This window comes from Siniperca chuatsi, linkage group LG2 (assembly GCF_020085105.1).
Source record: "Siniperca chuatsi isolate FFG_IHB_CAS linkage group LG2, ASM2008510v1, whole genome shotgun sequence".
Taxonomy (NCBI): domain Eukaryota; kingdom Metazoa; phylum Chordata; class Actinopteri; order Centrarchiformes; family Sinipercidae; genus Siniperca; species Siniperca chuatsi.
The window spans coordinates 18,534,217-18,555,478 of NC_058043.1; the positions used below are offsets into that span (position 1 = coordinate 18,534,217).

A 21,262-nucleotide genomic window follows, 5' to 3' on the forward strand; every position below is an offset into this window, starting at 1 on the left:
ACTCTGAAACTGCTGGGTTTGTGGGCTTTGCATCTTAAGAAGAAGTGAACATTTATGGGTAATTATGAGCTTCTGGCTTCAGGCAATGTCTGAACGTTTTCATTCTTGAACAAATTAAAAGAGGACAAGGCCAACAGATTCCGGTGTCTAATTTCAGAAGTTTTTAGAGTTTTGCTGCACTGTGTGTACTATATACTCAAGTACTCAAGTATTATTATAGAGAGACACAAGTCCTCCTAAAACCTTATGTACCATAATTCTTAAAGGAGTAGTTCAACATTTCGGGAAATATGCTCATTCGCTGTCTTACTGAGAGTTAGATGAGAAGACTGATACCACTCTTATGTCTGTACATAAATATATAGCTATAGCCAGGAGACAGTTAACTTAGCTTAGCATAAAGACTGGAAACAGGGGGTAACAGTTAGCTTGGTTCTGTCCAAAGGTAACAAAATCTGCCTACTAGCACCTCTAAAGCTTACTAATGAACATGCTATATCTTGTTTGTTTAATCCATACAAAAACCAAAGTGTAAACATGACAAGTTGTGGCTTTTTGAGGGGTTATGTGCCAAACTATTTCTTGGCCAGGTGCAGTGATTAAAACCTCAATGTCGTTTATACTGTAGTTTTTGAACTGATTAAACAAATTTGATATTACACTTTAATTAGTGAGCTTTAGAGCTGCCGGTAGGCGGATTGTGTTACCTTTGGACAAAACCAAACTAGCTGTTTCTATCTTTATGCTAAGCTAAGCTAACAGACTGCTGGCTGTAGCTGTATATTTACCAGACAAATATGAGAGTGTTATCAATCTTCTCATGTAACTCTTTGCAAGAAAACCAATAATTGTACTTCCCAAAATGTCAAACTATTCTTTTAAAGGACAGCAGATCCCCTCTATCTTCAGGATGGCTAATGAGTGTTTGTTTGCCTGTAATGTTTTCTGTCTGTTTTGAATGTTATCAAGCCTGTCAGCATGTATCAACTACAGCTGTCTTTCATGTGGGCTAGTTCTGACAGAGGCACTCTGACAATCAGTCTGGTTTGGGTCAGTGCTCCAACAAAATGCCAAGCAATGAAAATGACCAAATTCCAGATGATGTTGATGTTCTTTGCATTCCTATACAGACTCAGAAAATCACTTCTGTCTGCTGCTCTCTCTTATACCTTTTGGTTTCATCAACTTAAGTGGTTTCTCATGTTTTTGATCGTGAAAATGTTTACTTTAGCTACCAAAGCCCTACAGAGTAGATCAGAGGTTTTCGTCATTGGCTCAACATATGTCAGCTATTTGCAGTAGCCACTATGCCGTGCATCACCTCTGTAAAAAGGTGAATAGAGGTTGAGGAATAGAGGAAGAGAAATACTCCCCATCCATAATGGCTTTCTCTCACCAGATGAAAGCTGTCACTGAAATAATCTGAGAGTGATAGTTTTATGAGCAGTGGTTGGTGACACTGATGTGTAAAAGTGACACAGGCCAAAAAAAAATCTACAATGAGAAAGTCCTGCATTCTCTGTGTCTCAAAGAACAGCAAAGATTTGTTGCATTTTTTTCAAAATGGTACATATTGTCCATAAGGTTCTGGCATCTGCAATCCAGACACACAGTAACCAAAGACAGACACACAATCTGTGAGTTGGAGTTGATTACAGTAGTGGAGTTTGAGGGCGTTATGGGGCATGCTGTGGAGAGTGGCATGATCTCTTCTCTCCTGAAACAAAAAGAGGCCTATCTGACCAAAGGACCTCTGTTTATTTGCTCTAATGAGGGCAAAGAGGACAGAGAGAGAGAGAAAATGTGTACACAGCATTGCATTATTAGTTTGTGTCTCTGCATATATTTTTGTGTATATTATGTGTCTTAGTGTACAATGTATGTCCTTTGAAAATGTAGTGCTAGTGATAATAGGAAGGATACTTGTGGTCATAAAGTTACAAAAGTTATGTGTGTAAATTATAAACCTCAACAAAGTCTTGGAATGTTTTGAAGTATTTTTATAACCAGTTGGTGTTCGACACTGAGCATGAGTGCAGATTTAGTCACCTCAAATACAAAGACCCATGTGACAACTTTTGTCAGTAATGAGAAGAAATTTTGACTTTTTAGACGTTAGACATTTAGGGCTGGCAATCACAATTAACACTAATGGAATTTTATCTGCAAACACATGCAGCCCTATATAGTGTAAATGTCACATCAGTGATGGATAATGATTGCATCTGACTGCTTTCTACATCAGTCAGATGCAATTATTTAGCAAGTTTTAAGACAAGTTAGGACCAGCATCATAAGTAATTTGTCTTCAAAACACATGGGTCTGCTATTGTCTGCAGCTTACAGTATCTTGTAATTTCAGTTTTGTCAGATCAACATGAAACACAGCGGCTATTTTCCTTAACCCATTCTTGTGTTCACCTGTTTTTAGCTAATTTAATGGCTTTTTCTGGTTTTGCCAGTAATGTCACGGAGAAAGACTTCCATCTGTGGTTTAACTCCTGGACCACAATTATTGAGAACAAATGTCAGACATCAAGTGAGTAACACAGCATGGAGTTAACCTTATTTAATTTTCACTATTTTAAAGTGAAAAAGCTTATACTATAGGTTAAGTACTGAAGTACAATTTAAGTACGAGTACAAACAATTTTGATTGATTCTTTTGTTTGTAATTCCACTTAATTCCAGCTTAAACAAGATGTTTTGAGGGGACATGTTTAGAAAGTTCAGAAACACTGTGCGTAAATCTTGAGTTATTACATATTCAGGATTTTGTTTTTAGACGGCAGTGCAATCACAAGGACAATACAAATCAAGAAAGTTAACAAGGTAAACAAAATATGTAGTTCAAGATATGTATAGTAAAACCTAAACAGATAATATTCATGATATTGCCCAGTGTGTTTCAAATATACATTAAGTAGTGTCAGGAGGGACAGAAGTAGAAAGAAATGATGTCAGAAATTGCAAAAACCTGGTGTCTTGGAAAGGTTTGATGTTATATTGTGAATGTCTGTGATGTTTGCTGTGTTGTACTGTCTTATGTTGTTATTATGTAACAACAGTGCTTGATGGATGATGTAATTCTGTCTTTCCAACTGAGAAATGTAATCATTAAACTGAAGTGTTTAAGCTGAAGTGAGGAAAGGTCACCCAGAAGTAAGATGCTGCAGATGTCAGATATCCTGCTTATTAATCATAAACATAATTATTAATATACAGTGTAGAGAGCCAGAGAGCATGAAAGTATTTATCTTGGTTGGACAGTGTGCCGGGCATAACGCGGTTCTTCAGTGTTATTTGTGCACATATGACAGCATAGTAGATGACAATCTTTATGATTGAATGGTATGTCATAGAAATACCGGGAATAATATTAACAGGTCATAAATTAACTTGCAATGTAGTGGTTGCCATTTGGAGGGAATAGCACTTACCAGGCCCAATAGCAGTTTGTAACAGCAATATATTAAACTGAGTAACAGGGGTGAAGGCTGATGTGGTGGCTTGTGCAGTGCAGTGGCCAATAAGCAGCAGCACCAATACAGACAGCAGTGGCAGTAGCAATAGATGTGTGGGCCATTTAGTAGACCAGTAGAGCATTCTGTTATGTGGCTGTGTGTTGAGGTGGCTCTCAGACACAGCAGATACACGCTAATGACTTCATATTCCTGCCTTAACTTACACTACAAGCTCCAGTTCTGGTGATTGTGGTAGTTTAGGAATTATTTACTCAGAGTACTACTACAATGCTAACACTCAGTGGCCCTGAAACTATAACATACAAACAGAGCTTGGGCCTTAAGCAGACTTGCCAAGCTTGACTGGTATAACAAAAGAGACTTCACCCGGTAGTCAGACAGATGTTTCGAACAAGAAAGCATGTTCAGAGGGATGAGGCTGGCAGGCAGGATATCAAAGATGCTAGGTGGGTCAGAACAGGTACAGGCAGGAACAATGGCTATGACTCTTAAGGCAACATAAACAATCTGACAAATAACAGGGCTGAACTACCCTCAACATATGCTGAGGAACAAATGACTATGGGATGCAGCTGAACAGGAAAGTGACAAGGCAAGATCAGGTGACTAGCAGAAACAGAAAATTGATGGGGATGAATAGTAAGTAGCTGAGGGATGGCAGCGTATCATCTTACAGGAGATGGTTACAACACTAATATGACCTGGAGACACAAGTAGAGGAGGAGGAAGGAGCAGGAGTAGTTATAACACAATCAAGACCCTTCAAAGTCTGCAAGCATGTATACTGAAAATTTTATTTCTTAACTATCAGTTAATGGATGGATATTAATGTTAACAGTTAATATATAAGCAACACAATATCATAATTTTGTAATTTGGTCAGACTGGTTTGTAGTGAGTTTTAATTGTTTCAGACATAATAAAAAAAGTTTTATTTGCCCTTTGTGTGCCCAGGTTGTGAAGATGTGGAACTGGGTTTTCACTGTGACTGTCCTCCTGTCCTCCATGAAACAGGCTGAAGCTCAGGGTATAAATAACTCTAATTCTCCTCCCAACTACCACATCAGCCCCAAGAGCTCTCCTCATGTGTTTGTGTGTCAGTTTATGTACAGAAACTATGTCTTCATGTGCTCACATGTATTCTCCATCACTTGTATTTGCAGGCAGTTGTAATAATGTGCAAGCAGCAGATATTGTTTTCCTGGTTGATGGGTCTTCCAGTATTGGCCGAGCTAACTTCCTGCAGGTGAAGGGCTTTATGGCTGGAATCGTCAAGCCATTTGCCAGCTCTGTCAGCGAGTCAGGAATACGGTTTGGGGCCATACAGTACAGTGACACTTCCAGGTGACAGACAGGATAAATATTTACCTCATTTACCTCATCATTACTTCCCTGTAATGACAAAGCATCTTACTGCAGGTGCAGAATTATGTATTAATGCACATTTCTCTCCCTTCAGAGTTGAATTTACATTTACTACCTATGTGAATGGCACTGAGCTGGTCAACGCTGTACAGAATTTGAACTATAAGGGTGGAAACACACGCACTGGTGCTGGTCTCAAGTTTGTCGCTGATAACTTCTTCAACCCTGCGTCTAGTCGGGATGTCCCAAAGGTCTGAGGAACAGCCATTCTGCGATGTTTCATAATTATAAAACTGCATATTTAAAATAGTAAAATAGAACTCCTTGTGTTTCTAATTCTACCTGTGGGTCCTCCTTAACTATCAGATCACCATCCTGATCACAGACGGGAAGTCACAGGACAATGTGCAGGAGCCAGCGCAGAAGCTGCGCAGTCAAGGAGTGCATGTTTTTGCTGTCGGTAGGTGTCTCACCTGCAGTTTCTGGATTTTTTTAGACTTGCTTATGAGCCACTGTGATTTCTTTTCTATTTTGCCAATTTTTTGTATTTCTTAGGTATAAAGAGTGCAGACAGGAATGAATTGGCTCAGATCTCCTCCCAGCCCAGCAGTGATTTCACCTCCTTTGTTGGGGACTTCAAACTTCTCAACACACTTCTTCCTCTTGTGAGCCCCAGAGTGTGTTCCAAAGCAGGAGGAGTCTATGCTAGCGATGGTATGCCGGTTAACTTAAATAGCATAACATCAGTATACTAAAATACACACAGTCACAAATATGTGTCAGACTATTATCTCAGACTTTATTTATAGACTTCATAGACTGTAAACCTGCATTTAATTTTATGTCTCATCCTGCTTCCACCCTCTCCTCTGCTCTACTCTCAGAGGCATTTTCTGGTCCGTCCAACATTCAGTTCACAAGCCAGACATCTGATTCTCTCAGGTTTCGCTGGAGTTCAGCAGGGGGGCCTGTGAATGGCTATGTGGTCCAGTATGTGCCACTCTCTGGCCTGGGTCAGCCTATCACAGCAGAGCTGCGTCAGGTGAGTGCAGATCTTGAAGAATATTCCTGACACATGGAGATGAGTATTGGTATAAAATATACTGAAGTAGTAAATTGCAGTTTTATGAGCCAAATCCTGCTTTGCGGGAGAAACACATGCCTTCAGGCTGAGTATAAACATGTCTAATGGGTGGATCTTCTTCATGTAGATGCTGTAGAGATTAAAGTTTGGCAGAGCAAAGAGTGAAATTCCCTTCTGTGTACCCTGGCAGACATGATGAAGATACAAGAATGCCATGGCTCAGCCATCATTATCTATCTGCCATTCATTTTGCAAAAACTTGTTTTAGGCTTGTTTACAAAGATGACCTCTGTCTCTCCCTGCAGGAGACTGTGTCTGCCACTCAGAGGACCTTTACTGCACGAGAGCTGAGGTCAGGAACCGACTACCTGGTGACTGTCATTGCCCAATACCCCAACAGTGTGGGAGAGTCTGCTTCTGCCAAGCAACGAACCAGTGAGTGAAAAGTGAAGGATGCAAATGTCAGCAGAGAGACATCTGCCAAAACACTAATGCAACCTCTCTCACAAAACTGAACAGAACTATTAATGTTAAACTTGTCATAGTCTTACACCTGCTTTTTTCTCCTCCTCATATAGGGTCTTTGCCAGGGGTTTCCAGTCTACGTCTGATCCAGGCAGGCTTCTTCTCTCTCACTGTGGGCTGGGATCAGCCGTCATCTCCCGTCCAGGGCTACAGACTCACCTATGGACCACGAGGTCAGGCATTTGTGTTTTAGTAAGATTTACAGTACATTAGCAACATCTCTGCTTTTGAAAAAACTGAAACCAAGTACTTTTGTTGTCTGTTGTCTTGTCACAACAACTAGTCTTGGCAGAATGAAGGATTACAGTAAAAATGAAGGAGGGAAAATAAGTTACGTAGTCAATAACAGTTAACCTGTTAACAAGTTGGAGAACATGAGCTTTTCTCACACCTTACCTCCCTCAGGCTGTCAGTAAGGATTTTTATTGCCCAATCATTACCTAAAATATCAAATACATTTTATCATCACTAGTCTTGAAATTAGATAGACAATGAAAACCTTTACATGTCACGGATCATCAGTAATTTTGTCCTTTCTAGAGACAGGGTGTGGCACAGATCATAACAGTGTCAAGTGTCTGGGTGCTTATACCATGACTCAGGAGAGAAAAGTGGCCCCTGAGGGCTGATTTACACAGTTTCTCCCTCCAAACATGTGGCAGGAGTGCCAGTCTCACATGGAGCTCCTCTTCTGACTAGTTAGGCTGGCATGTGTGTGAAAGTATTTAAATGAGGCCAGTGTATATCCTTTAATGAGAGGTGATGTTTCTACCTGTTCCTGTGTCTGCTGGTTCTGGCAAGTGTGTGCCTTTGACACAGATAATTCAAACAAACAAGACAGATAATGACAGACATCCAAGCACATAGAGGACATGCACATGCACACAACACAGACAAACAATATTTCTCTGCAGTTAGCTGGCTGCCATATTTAGGCTTTGTGCTTTGAGAATGAGGTAAACCTAATGAAGTGAGGACACATCCCATATGTTTGCAGTTTGTAGTCAGCTAATTTGTCTGATGACATACTGCACAGTATAATCTGTAATTACTATTAATGCACTAATTAATCTTCTGCATGCCCTCCATTTTTATTTGCCCTGTCTGTTGTGTGGTTGGAAGAGCAGGTCAGCCAGCAGCTCAACTATTGGAGCAGTCTCTGTCTGCAGACTCCACATCTGTCACCTTGGAGTCACTTAAGCCCGACACAGAGTACGTCATCAGCCTCTACCCCCTGTTCCCCCGAAACTCTGCATCCCCATCCATCCTCAATGCCCGCACATGTGAGTCCATCTGTGGCCCATTATTGATACCTTTTTGTACTCTTATATGATGATTGTAAATACTTGATGAGTCATAATCAGTCAGACACAATATAATACAGTTGTACACTGTGTAATAAAGGCACAAAATGGAGCAATATTAAAACAAGTGTTAGATACAGTATATGTACAGTAATACAATATACATATAGTGATAATGTCTCCTTGTGGTTCGGAACGGGTTTCAGTATAATTAGCAAATATTATTAGCAAAGTGTGTGTGTGTGTGTTCATGTTTTTGCATGTGTCAGTGCGCCTTGAGGCAGTGCAGCAGTTGTCAGTGGAGACGGAGTCAGAGGGCAGTGTGCGTCTGCGGTGGAGAGGCGTGAGTGGCGCGCAGGCCTACCGTCTGGTCTGGGGACCATTTACAGGTCAGGACAAAGCAGACATCAAACAACATCTTGCATTTCTGCCAGTCAGTATTTGTTTTTACAAATTTGCATATACACATATCATTATATTTTTGTTTCTTTGTTCACAAAGGTCGAAATGTCGAGACTGTGGAGGTTGCTGGTGACACTGACTTTCACACTTTGTCCAGACTGCAGCCCGACACAGAGTACATCATCACTATCTTCCCGCTGTATGAGGGCAACACTGAGGGCCCTGCAGCAACGGCCAGGTTCAAGATAGGTAGGTGTGGTTTCAGTAGTTCATCACAACGCCTAACATCTCTCTTTGCTCTCTGTGATTTTTTTCTTGTTCATTGTACCCTCTCAAAACTCACAGTTACACACACACACACACACTCACCAAAACAGTTAATTGCCACAATGAATGAAATTCTATTTTTGTGCCCCTTCATATTTCTTAAATTAGAAATTGGCATAAAAGAATGTTTTTTGAGTAGGTGGTTGCCATTTGTTGTGTCCTGCCAAGTACAGGGACAGGAAGCAGAGGGGAATAGAAAGAAGAAATAGGAGAGAACAGATCCCTGCTGTTTTTCTCTCCTGAAAGCCTACACGTGATGCTGTTTAGTTTTGTTTAAGGAACATTTCTAGCACACCTACACATTCATTATATACAAACACACCATCTGTCTCTCGTGAGTAATGCCCATATGGCGTCACTTCAATTGGACCAATGTTTGAATGAAGGCTGAGTCACTGCAAGGGCCACTGCACTGAGCAGAGAGCTGACAGAAATGGAGGACTGAAAACCTTCTTGTGGCCAAGTTCTGCTATCAAAGAAGTGAGATATATACAGTGCTCTACATACTGTACACCACAGTAACTTGTTTCTCTTGTTTGTTCCTGTGTAAACCAGTAGAGTAACAACTGTTTGTTGCGTCTGTGGTTTGTGATGAGCCGGTCTGTTCCTTCTCATTAGGAAAAAATGTTGACTCTTTTTTTTTTTTGCTTTTAATGAGGACCACACTGAATGAAGCCCTCATGTTTATTTACAAATACATAATTAATATATTCATCAACACCATTACGCTTTCTAAGATGACATTCAGTCCTAAACAATACATCAAAGACTGCATCGCTATTTTCTTTCTACTGATACTTCCTACATGAAACTGCTCACAACAAGGTCTGTGGATTATCTTCGAGTGCCAAATAGTCCCATTATATTCCAAAAATGCCGTCATCTCTACGGCCGATATCTCCAAAACTCAGCAACTCTCACCAAAACAATCTAGATGGATAAATAGCACTACAGGTAAAATATGTATTTTTGTTTTTGGGGTGAACTGTCCCTTTTTAAAGCTTAAGTTATATATTTTTAAATGGATTTTGGTTATGTTTATCTTCTTCCACAGAAGAGCGTTTCTTTGAACCAAGTCCACTACACCGGCAGCCTGAGGGCAGAGGTGTGGTATTTTGTCTGAAATGAAAAACTCTAAAACTGTAATTTTAGTTGTCAGTGATATATTGGCAGTGAGATAACTGTGATATACTCAGTTACATAAAACAAAAAACCTCAGGTGCTTAAACCCCAATTCTGATGATGTTTCTCTACACACCTCATAGAATCTCTACTACACCTCACTTAATGGACTCTTGGAACAATTAGTTTCCCATCAGTCTTGTAATTGTCTGCCTCCAGCATAAGACATGATACCATGTCTTATGCTGGATGTCATGTTGTGCAAGCAAACCAGAATTTGTAGCTGCAACACTTCAGCTACAGTAGGATGGGTATATCAGGATGTCATTTCTTAGTCTCTTTTGTAGGAATTTGAGTAGAGAGTAGTGTGCAGTAGCATTTTCTAAGCGTCAAATGAAATCTAAAATTTCAAGTAACTGGCACTGTGGCAGCTGTGTGTGTGTGTGTGTGTATGCAAGTGTGGTGATTAAGTTTCATGTTGGTTATGTTGCAATTAAGGGCAATGCAATAATTTCAGCAATGCAGTTCTATATTTAGGGGCCAGGCAGGTCTGCTGCTGGCCCCTCTTGTATTTCGCAATGCTATTATTATTATTATTATTATTATTATTATTATTATTATTATTCCACGAACTCTGCCTTCCCATGCATAAAAATAAACGAAACTTTGGACATAGGTCTAGTCCTATGCCAAACTTCCTCAACTGACATTGTGGGCTAATAGTCCGGATGGTGGCACTACAGCAACTGTAGTATTATTAAACTGAAGTTTAATACTTTGGAAATTCATAACAAATCAGTCATATGTGCTACCACGTTGCAGCTTTAACCAAAATGTGTAGCCCAAGTGAGCAGAAATATTCACATGCTTCAAGCTGGCAGGAATTATGAAGTCCATCACTCAGATCACTTTTCTCAAAAACTGTAAAAGGATTGTGACTGTGGATTTTGTCCCCCATCACTTTAGAAATCCCTCTAGGAAAGTATCTCTTTGCAGCCAGCATGAACAGAAGTAATGATCGCTGCAACCAATAAACCATTTAATTTACATAAAGGCATTTCAGTATTGTTTTAAGACAGACTTGAAAAAGACATTTTTCATTGATGGATTGATGAGAATAGTGCTTTATGACATATTACATAATTACATACATATTACATAACATGTGCTTCCCTCAGAGCGTCAGGAGCAGCAGGTCCTCAGAGCAGCTACCACTGGCCCCTCCTCTATTCGCCTCACCTGGAGAATCATTCAGTCCTCTCGAGGGTACCGCCTGGAGTGGAGGGAGGGGGAAGGTCAGATATGCATGTCACGTTCACACTCAAACATTCGCTTGTCCCTTTTGTCCTCTTTTTGTACTTGCATTAAAACATTCTCTTGTTTTAAGGAGGGCTATGTAACGTGGACAAGTTATTAGTCTGATCACAAGAAATTATTTTGATATGTAATGATACATATGCTAACAAATGCAAAATCAAGTCTAAAAAAGGAGTTGCATTGAACTTCATGTTGATACTAAATATAGTTGTTTCAAATCTAATTTTGTGTCTGATTTTAATTGATCTTATTTGTGTTAATATAGACAACAGTAATGCGATGTGTACTGTAGCCTTACTTATTCATTGTTTTATCGCTACATGATTTGACTGAAACATAGTCTATATATATATATATATATATATATATATATATATATATATATATATATATATATATATATATATATATATATATATATATATATATATATATATATATATATATATATATATATATATATATATATATATATATATATATATATATATATATATATATATATATATATATATATATATATATATATATATATATATATATATATATATACTGATATTGTAGGTATAGTGAACATAAATCACCTGATCTTGGACTGTTGCTTTGTCTCCAGGAGGCCGTGTCCAGAGCCTGACCTTTCCTAGAAGTACTACCAGCTATGCGCTAACAGGCCTTCAGCCCAACACAGAATATATCATCACCCTGTACACCCTGTTCGAGGGTCGTGAGGAGGCCACACCTGTCTCCACCACATCCAGAGGTCAGTAACTCAGCTAGGGGGCACAAAACTCTGAATTGATTTTGGATTAATTTATGGGTCATAAATGTGCTGGAGTTGAATTCCAAGTAGTTCTGAATATGTTTGAATATGTAGATATCTATGTTTAAAAGTTTATTATATTGCAGAGGAACAGCCAGTGGGGAGGGTGTCCAACCTGAGAGTCGTGGAGTCTCTGGGCAGTACTGTCAGACTCGGCTGGACGGGTGTAGCCGGGGCCACACAGTACCGCATCATTATCCTGAACACAGAAGGTACACTGACTGATTTTATTCATTATTTTATTATTCATTTGGATTTTTTAGTGCCTAGTTATGAATGAAAACATGCTTGTGAAAATAGTGTGCCTGTGTATTTCATGTCATGGCAGAGGGAACAGAGGAAATCCGGATTGTCCCAGGAAACCAGACGACCCTCGACCTCAGAGACCTGACAGTGGGAGTGTCTTATGGTGTCAGTGTAACAGCACTGGTGGGAGAAAATGAAGGAGACCCAGTTACTGTCTACATCAAACCAGGTGGGTGCGGCTGTGTGCTTCATCCTGTTTTCTTGTTCCCGTAAACAGCCAATTCTGGATAGCAGATAACTAAAAAATCCCCATCTAATTTTTAATCAAATTTATCCTTTACTGTTTTCATTTACTTGTGTCCATGGTTAATATGTTTTATCTTTTCTATCTTTACATTTAATCCAAAGTATGTAATTTATCTTGCAATATCTTAACAGCTCTTAACACCACTGGATCTTTTTAATTACTGTTCACACATACTGTATATTAGCACATGATGTACATACAGTATTAGTGTGTTGTGGATATCAAGATGAAGGCACAATTACCCAATGTATGTGTCTAAATATTTGTGAATATCTTTGAAAGCCTTGGTTGGTTGAATTATTATAACCTTTTCTCTGTCCCTGTTGTTGCCCTAGAAGTGAAATACTTAGGCTTGCTTTCTTAAAAAGATTTATCCATTGAATTTTGCCACCTGGGGCCCTGTATGCCCTTCATTTCAGAGCAAGGTGCTGGCAGAGTGACTAACCTCAGAGTGACAAACGCAAACAGTCGCAGAATTCGAATTGCCTGGACAGGTGTTTCTGGGGCAACAGGGTACACAGTTACTTGGAGACAAGGCAACAGTAAGTGTTGAAATGTGTTTGTGAGTTTATCCTTTTCAATCCTGTATTATTGTATTCGTCTTTTACATAAAATTGAAGATAGAGCAAAAGATGTATTTTTAGATCTTACCTAAAGATCCTTTAAAAAAACGGTAGTTTTAGACTTTGACTCTGACTTTGAAGTTTCATATCTTTACTTCTCTCATTGTTTTGGCTTTAAGTCAGATTTTTATGTGCATGATTTCATATTCCCTTATGTTCTGTCTTGCAGGTGCGGAGCTGTCCCGTGTTCTTGGGGCGGAAGCTACGACTTTCACTATAGACAGCCTGCAACCAGATGAGGCGCTGGTAATTGGTGTTGCGGCTGTGGTTGATCAGCGCGTTGGAGAGGTGGTCACACTGTCTACTCGGACTAATCCCAACGGTGGATCAGTGTCTGGCCTACGCATCATTGACGTCACATCTCAGAGGATACGCATTGCATGGTCACCTTCCACTAGGGCAACTGGCTATAAGATCACTTGGCGCCGTGATGATGGCAAGCAATGATTAGCATTAATACTCAGTATTTTACAGACATAAGATACATCCAAATACATGATAGGCCAGTATAATGACTAGTAAAAGCTTAGATTGTTCAGATTTTATGGTAGAAATTTATGGATATGAGGGAATGTTTAATTTTTGCAGGGCCATAGTGGTTGATCTTCAAGGACTGTGTGAGGCCTCCAAGATGCCTTCAAGATTAACCACTAGGCCTCTGCATAAATTAAACATTCCCTCATATCTATAAATATCTACAGATTTGGGTAGTGATCTGGCTGTCAGCATGTATCTGTAGTAGGAGAAAGACACACATTTCTACAGTTCCATCTCTCTGTCATGTTTTGCTTGGCGCAGGATTTGAAACAACTCGTACCGTGGCTGGCGACGTGTCTTCCTTCACCATTGATGGACTACAGTCAGATTCAGCCTACACTGTGTTAGTTTCTTTACTGAGTGGCTCTCGAGAGGGAAGTCCTTCCACCCTGAGTATCAGAACAGGTACCTCACTGAATCTGTCAAATACACATTATTATTGTTGTCTTTTGGGAGAAACTTGGCTATGAGTCAGGGAATACAAAATAGAATAACTGATTGTTTCCTGTCCTGACTTTCAGGGTCAGACCAGTCTGTGGTCGGGACTGTGACGTCACTGCAAGTCCAGGAGACCCGTGGAGAGGTTGTCCGAGTCACTTGGGTTGGTGTGCAGGGAGCAACGGCTTATCGCGTGTCTTGGAGGAGAACGGACGGTACTTCTACTACTGGTTCATTTCACTTTTGTGATCATCTCATATATTTTCATAGATCTCACATCTTAGTGCAATAATGAAAGTTTCTTTCAAAGCATCAGGTTGCCCTTAATATATGCATGTCACATTAAAGTTTGTTGTCCTCTATGATGGATGTTTTATGGTAGCCAGTCTGTGTCACACAACTCACTGTTGTGACTATGTGCTGCTGTAGGTGGTGAAGAGAGGAGTCAGCTGGTGGGGGGAGATGTGACAGCAGTGGATTTAGACCGGCTGGACCCCGGAGCCCAGTACGAGGTGCAGGTCATGGCTTTAGTTCAAAACAGAGAGGGAACCCCTGTGTCTGTTAGAGTCACCACACGTGAGTCCTGTCTTCCTATATTCAGACATTATTTCAAGGTTTCCACAAGTTTTAATAACGCTTGAAAGTGCGTAGGTTGGAGAAAATGAACAATGGACTTAAGGCCTTAAAAGTCTTAAGAGAATGGATCGATTTAACAGCACCTTTTTGAATAAAATGTAGTTCACAAATGCTGAATATACTAAAATATAACATACTGCACATTGCATTGTTGGCATCAGTAATAACTTGTCTAATGTCAAGTCCCTACTTTAACCTAAAACATGCCAATATTTAGCCACTATTAAAACCTTGAAAATAACTGAAAAGCCTTTAAACTTGATGTGTAAGCAATCATGCGAATACTGTCTTTCTTGTGTGCAACAGTTTAGTATTGCACCTTATACAAAATCTTATATTTAGACAAATATATTGGAGCATGTCGAATGTCGAAATGTGTACATCGCTGTGTATTTCTGATATATATATCTGTATATCTGATTCTCTGTATCCATGTATACAGCTGTTGCCTTCACACCCCCTCCCTCACTACCCACCACAACTTTACGAGTGGCAGAGGTTACCCAGAATTCTGTGCGGCTTGGCTGGAATCCAGTAACAGGTGCCACAGGATATATTCTACGCTGGAGAGAGGAGACAGGTGAATCATGTCACTATATGTGTTATAATTCATTTCTTTTAGACTCCTATATGCCTGCCCTACAGTCCTATCATTTTAACTGTTCACATTTCTCAGATCTTGGTCGAGGCTTGTCTGTTACGCTCCCCGCTGCGTCCAGCTCTTACCAGGTGACTGGGCTGCGTTTGGGCCGTCAATATCGCTTTACCGTGCAGCCCACATTTGCAAGTGGATTGGGAACAGAGAGCTCTGTAGATGAACACACTGGTAACACACCGCCAACACATGTTCTTTCATATACTCACCATACCCATAAACACCTTACAAACCCCTACAAACATCTCTGTCCACAGTGTGCGCTGGTGGGCGTCTGGATGTGGTGTTTCTGGTGCCGGCATCTACCGATCGGATTGGCCTAGCAAGACCTCTGCGCGAACTCCTCACAAGTGCAGCAAGGTCGCTCAATACTATCGGAGCCCGTGATTCACAGGTACTGCACTTGAGGAATAAGTCTCAAAACAGGGTGTGGAGAGGCACAAGGCTGCTCACAGAATCTGCTGGCTTGATCATTTTTAGCTGTGTCTTGCCAATATTTTAATAATTTTCTGCCTGTTTCAGATGGGAGTTATAGTATATGGTTACAGACCCAAAATATGGTTCCTGCTTAATCGCCATGGCAGGTCTGACACACTTCTTCAAGAGATCCAGTCCACACCCTTTGATGAAAGCCCCGGGAATAACATTGGTCAGTTATTTCTCCGTCCTCTCTGATAGATGTTCTTCCTGGTGTTGTCCTTTTCTGTACTTACAGAGCTTCATCTCTGTAGCTATTTGGTGTATGTGCGTGTGTCAGCAGTTATGACATTGTCTGTCTCCCTCTGCAGGTGAGGCTGTGACATTCACCAGACAGTACGTTCTGACCCCCTCAGCTGGACGGAGACAGAGGGTCCCTGGAGCTGTTGTCATCATCACTGACAAAAAATCAGCTGACAACCTCACTCTCACAGCCAGCAGTCTCAGGGCTACAGGTGTGCTGGAGCAGACCAACAAGCAGTCATCTGTAGAATGAAGCTTTCATTTGCTTTAACCTGGTTGCATGTAACTATCTGCACCTACCAGATCACAATAATTGGCTACATCTGGACAGTTTAGTTTCAAGATTTCAGCCACAGAAGTGTATGTAAACTGATTTCAAAAAATACTTTCCTAAAAATAGTTTTAAGTCACTGGCCCTAAAACAGATGCTACCCATCTGGAACTTAAGCAAGCTGAAAAACAAGGAAAATATTTTTGTTTCTACTTCTGAATTCATATGAACTTCAACTATATTTATACATACTTTACATTGACAACCCTTGATACACTACACATACAAATCTGTTGGTGTGTGTGTATGTGTGTCTGCTAGGTGTGACAGTGTTAGCAGTGGGTATAGACCAGGCAGATACTGAGGAGCTGCGTCGGGTGGTGACGGATGGCAGCACCCAAAATATCCTGTATACCCGTGATGCAGTACAGTTGGACACCGTACATGCCGATCTGGCAGACTTGCTCTGTGGTATTGCCAGAATACCAGAGGTAAGAAGAAACCTGGAAAAAGTACATGTGTTTGATTATAATCTTGTTTATCAAGCTTGGTGTGATCTGTATACAAGTGACATAGCAATGACCAAGACCAAAACAACACATTTTCCCATTACTGTGTTAACACAATACTGTGACTCCCAATTCAGCTGTTTGACAAACAAATTTAACATTTGGACACAGATTCTGACAAATGTTAATGATGTTTTGTGGCTTTTATGTGGAAATAGCATGGAATTGAATTACAGTACTAAAGGAGGATACAAGACAAAAAGCTCTCTCATCTCAGTGTAATGTTTCTGTCCTTGTTTTGTTTAGGTACATCCAGGTCCAGACCAGTGTACCATTCAGTGTCCTCGGGTGAGTAATTCTATAACTGCACTTTCATACTGTATTAAAACCTTTGTCATTATTATCACAGGTTCAGTTTATTGGACAGACTTGTCTCCAACTTTGATGAACATACTATAGATTTGACGTGTTTTCCTCCTCTTCTCCTCTTTACTGTATGATTTCTAAGTTGAATTTTTCCTCTTTCTTTTAGGGTGAGAAGGGAGATCGTGGAGAGAAGGTACAGTGCAGAAAGTTGCACTTTTTTTTAACTTCTTGTAATTTGTATTTTCAGCTGATAAGGGGCCATTTTTTGTTCGATTCCACAGGGTGACAGCGGCAGAGATGGTGCAGATGGACGTAAGGGAGAGCCTGTGAGTCATTCATTAACACTGACATTGATGATTCTTCTATACAGCAATGTACTGATTTTTCAAAATAATATTGATTGTACATACTAATATGGTGTCCATATTTGTGTGTATGTGTGTGTGTGATGTAGGGTCGTGATGGTTCGCCTGGGAGGGAAGGCCCCAGAGGACCTGAAGGACGCCCAGGTGCGCCAGGCCAAACTGTCCCTTTTGACCCCTCAGCGAGGGTGAAAGGAGAAAAGGGGGAGAGAGTGAGTACATCTCAGGCCACACCAAAACTATACAAATGTGCCTAATTAGGACTGAAATAACAAACAGTTTGTTTTCTGTTTAGGGTTTTCCTGGCATTGATGGAAGTCCAGGGTTGCCGGGCCGACCAGGTTCCCCTGGAAATGCAGGGGTACCGGTGAGTAGAGAGACCAGACCCCACAGACCCATTGGACTTGTTCATTTTGTCGTATTAGCATAGAGGTAACAAAATTATGTTGTTTTGTGTCTGCAGGGTTCACAGGGCCTACCTGGTATCAGAGGAGACCCAGTGAGTAACCCTCGTTCTCCTGACCTTCCGAGTTGTTAGGTGGACATCTGAATATGAAGGACAGTGTTTTTATCTTGTTCTAGGGTGAACCAGGTGGGACAGGTCCACAAGGACCAAAGGGTGGTAAAGGTGAAAGGGTGAGCTGAGTGATCATTTTTAACCTTTTTCCTAACCCACCTCACAAGTGTTTAAAGTTTCTTTGTGCCAGTTTAAAAGAGACAGAAGAACAAAGTGAAGTGTGTGTGTGTGTATGTTCATGCTGCTTTGCTGATGCTTCAGGGTGAACCAGGCTCAAGTATATCTGGAGGGGGTCTTCCAGGGCGGAAGGGAGAGCCAGGCATCCCTGGAATACCGGTAAGAAACAAACTGTAAAGCCAGCACAGAATGTTCTTAAACAACCAAAAGACAATCACATCATCAAGATCCAGGTGGTCACAACATGATAACACGTGACTTTTCGCCACAATCCTAAATTTGTTTTGTATGGCCACATTTATCCTAAAACCCACATTAGGTCTTACTCACACAAACACCCCAGACTATCCTCTGCAAAGTGATGTCCAGCTGCAGTAGAGAGGGCAGGTTTAGCTGTCTAGATGTTTTGCATTCCTATATACCAACCTGTGTTTGTGTTGTGTACTAAGGGTACTCCGGGTCGGCCAGGCAGCGATGGGGCCAAAGGTGCCCTTGGAGTTCCAGGGACACCGGGTCAGGATGGTCGTCCAGGTTTACCAGGAACACCAGGACTGTCCATCAAGGTTGGTCTCCTCTCCTGCTGCTTCTCTCTATTTCCTTTAATTTAGAAAGAACTTTAGTATACTGACATCTTAAAGACTTTCACTCGGGAATGCATATTCATTTGAAAATACACCTGTTTCAAATACTAGCCTAAAAGAAACAAGAGAGATATTTTACTGCTGTCATTCTTTTGGTATTTTGAAGTGACATATGGACAGCTGGGTTCATGAGTGTGCTGTGTTCAGTTTACTAATGTAATGATACATTGCAATTACAATTGAAGTAGAATAGCTTAGATATTCAGACTGTTTTGCTAAACTGCTTACAGGCATTACATTTACAAGCAAACATAGTCTCACATCCATAGAAAATTCTGTTGGTTGTTTTAAATTAGGCATAAGATTATTGTAATAACAGATGCAATCTGAAATCTTTGATAACAGTACATCCTTCCTCAGTGCATTCTCTCAGATTTCCACATACTATTAAAAACCTTTCCTCACTTTTTTCTAAGCATTTTAGAAACCATAATGAATTCTAAATGAGTCTTTTGGCTCCAGTGACTGGTCCAAGAAGAAACTGTTATTGTCAAAGTCACGCACATGGTGGTAGCATTGAGCCATTTATACATAATATTCAGTGGAGGCTCAAGTACTTACTGTATGTGCCAGGAAATCTGAGATTTTAGAGGTGTTTTTTGTTACACAATATCATTTTAATGTATGATTTTAATTTTAAAAGTCAGAGTTTTTTGTAGAGATCTTAATGATTTCATTATCATATTGTGATATTTTCCTTGTAAAGTTGAGAGGGGGGGCTGCACACACACTTCACTCTTTCTGTATTTTTCAGTGCATCCAAAAACCATGAATCACACTATTTAGAATTTAAAGTACTGATTCTCATTACAGTTTTCAATTCCTCAGTAGTCAAAACGAGTTTTGTGAGGATTAAATAGAATGACCACTTATTTCTTTTATTTCAATAATTTAGTTTTCTTCCTGCTATTGTGTTGTCATTGGTTTTCTTTTATCAGTTTGCCTTAATGTTGAGATACGATATGGAGCAGCAGAGAGGTGTGTTGTTTGTGTATGAATCAGCCTGTGAGTATTTGTGTAGATTATCATAGAGAAACCTTCCCTAACAACAATGTTCAGCATCCTCTCTCTCTTTTTGTTTCTCTCTCTCTTTCTTCAGGGAGACAAGGGCAGCTCGGGAGAGAGGGTGAGTCACACCATCACCAGCTTGTCCTCTCACTGTAGAAATATCCAGAGAAGCACATGAGCATAATGATTCTCAGCTCTTATCTCTCTTTGTTGACAGGGACCTCCAGGAGTTGGCTTGAAGGGCGAGAAGGGCTCCCCAGTAAGCGCTGTCAATCACTGCCAATATGCTGACATGTTTAGTTTGCAGATGAACTCTGTGTGCATGTGGGGGTGTATTTTGCATTTTCTAATTGCTTTTTTATCATCAGAGTATTTCAGGACCTCCAGGGGCTCAGGGTCCTAGAGGGCCAGCAGGACCACAGGGCAGCAAAGGAGACAAGGTAGCTGCTGATTGATTCAGTGTATGAGTGTTTGAGCATGTGAGGTGTTTAACTCAAAGAAATGGCTTGTGGTTGTTTTTCAGGGCGACAGTGCTGATGGGCTGCCCGGACCTCCAGGCAGGCAAGGAGAGCCTGGGGACAGGGTAGGTTGAACACACAGCAATTTTAGATAGCTGATGTCACGATGATGAATTTGGTTTTTGCACAATATGAATACAGTTAATACTAGAAAGCACTGATAGCACATACCTCTGCTAGGCCTGCACAATCCTCGTCACACCCATCACATTTTCAAAACTTTTTGATCTGCATCTGGATAAAGATCTGCATCACATAGTAAAAAGCAATCCAATTAAATCCTGGGACTTCTAGAGTTTGTACAAGCAGGACTTGTGCCAAATTTCAAGTGAGACTAATTGCAGTTATGTTGTGGTCATTTCAATTCATCATGATGCTCTAGTGCCACCTATATAGAAAATACCATCATCTGCAGGATCTCACAAAGTTGCTTTGTGCATATGTGATCAAAATATGGCAGCAATTGCACAATGAGTTTAAGAATTATGGTAACCATTTGCAAAACAGTTAGAGGAAAGTGCTGTGGAATAAAAAAAAAATACTTTTTAAGGTCATGCACATATGTCATGATTTACATTTGGTAAATATTGGATAAAATGGCAGAATGTATGTCATAAAATATGTGGCCTATATGGATACATACATGTTAGGCCAATGAAAAAGGAATTATGTGTTGTGAGCAAAAGAAAAAGTGCTTTATAAATGGCCACATGTTGGTGCTATCCACAGAACTATTCAGTTCTCTCTTGGCCCGATGGTCCAACTTTCCACCAACTTTCACTGAAATCTTCTATGTCAATTTTGAGATTTCCAGTGAACTAACAGACAGACATATAAATAAACAGGACTAAAACATGACCTCCTTGATGGAATTGATACATTTATGTTAAAGCATTTCACTCATGTTTTTCAGGGTTCCCGTGGGCCTCCAGGAGAAATTGGCAGCAAGGTAAGATAAAGGTAAGAAAAATCGCTTCTGT

At 40.4% G+C, this 21,262-nt stretch overlaps 1 protein-coding gene across 6 annotated transcripts in view; it reads left to right on the forward strand.

Annotated features, from left to right (window-relative positions):
• col7a1 (collagen, type VII, alpha 1) overlaps nt 1–21,262 on the forward strand; it is a 58,853-nt gene that overhangs the window by 3,289 nt on the left and 34,302 nt on the right. For 4 of the 6 annotated variants that reach the window (XM_044170689.1, XM_044170680.1, XM_044170646.1 and 1 more), the window contains exons 2-42: nt 2,463–2,539; nt 4,440–4,512; nt 4,649–4,829; nt 4,945–5,101; nt 5,217–5,310; nt 5,406–5,564; nt 5,735–5,892; nt 6,240–6,369; nt 6,513–6,632; nt 7,587–7,742; nt 8,033–8,152; nt 8,265–8,414; nt 10,793–10,909; nt 11,545–11,691; nt 11,838–11,963; nt 12,080–12,226; nt 12,724–12,846; nt 13,097–13,363; nt 13,726–13,869; nt 13,986–14,117; nt 14,332–14,478; nt 14,981–15,118; nt 15,215–15,364; nt 15,451–15,587; nt 15,716–15,842; nt 15,982–16,125; nt 16,506–16,675; nt 17,000–17,041; nt 17,226–17,252; nt 17,341–17,385; nt 17,514–17,633; nt 17,717–17,788; nt 17,885–17,920; nt 18,004–18,057; nt 18,200–18,274; nt 18,565–18,678; nt 19,856–19,882; nt 19,982–20,023; nt 20,133–20,204; nt 20,288–20,347; nt 21,196–21,231. In XM_044170689.1, the coding sequence (XP_044026624.1) occupies nt 2,465–2,539; nt 4,440–4,512; nt 4,649–4,829; nt 4,945–5,101; nt 5,217–5,310; nt 5,406–5,564; nt 5,735–5,892; nt 6,240–6,369; nt 6,513–6,632; nt 7,587–7,742; nt 8,033–8,152; nt 8,265–8,414; nt 10,793–10,909; nt 11,545–11,691; nt 11,838–11,963; nt 12,080–12,226; nt 12,724–12,846; nt 13,097–13,363; nt 13,726–13,869; nt 13,986–14,117; nt 14,332–14,478; nt 14,981–15,118; nt 15,215–15,364; nt 15,451–15,587; nt 15,716–15,842; nt 15,982–16,125; nt 16,506–16,675; nt 17,000–17,041; nt 17,226–17,252; nt 17,341–17,385; nt 17,514–17,633; nt 17,717–17,788; nt 17,885–17,920; nt 18,004–18,057; nt 18,200–18,274; nt 18,565–18,678; nt 19,856–19,882; nt 19,982–20,023; nt 20,133–20,204; nt 20,288–20,347; nt 21,196–21,231 (4,611 nt within the window). In that variant the 5' untranslated portion in view covers nt 2,463–2,464. The remainder of the gene's footprint in view (nt 1–2,462; nt 2,540–4,439; nt 4,513–4,648; nt 4,830–4,944; nt 5,102–5,216; nt 5,311–5,405; nt 5,565–5,734; nt 5,893–6,239; nt 6,370–6,512; nt 6,633–7,586; nt 7,743–8,032; nt 8,153–8,264; nt 8,415–10,792; nt 10,910–11,544; nt 11,692–11,837; nt 11,964–12,079; nt 12,227–12,723; nt 12,847–13,096; nt 13,364–13,725; nt 13,870–13,985; nt 14,118–14,331; nt 14,479–14,980; nt 15,119–15,214; nt 15,365–15,450; nt 15,588–15,715; nt 15,843–15,981; nt 16,126–16,505; nt 16,676–16,999; nt 17,042–17,225; nt 17,253–17,340; nt 17,386–17,513; nt 17,634–17,716; nt 17,789–17,884; nt 17,921–18,003; nt 18,058–18,199; nt 18,275–18,564; nt 18,679–19,855; nt 19,883–19,981; nt 20,024–20,132; nt 20,205–20,287; nt 20,348–21,195; nt 21,232–21,262) is intronic. The other 2 variants (XM_044170666.1, XM_044170671.1) reach the window with 1 other exon arrangement.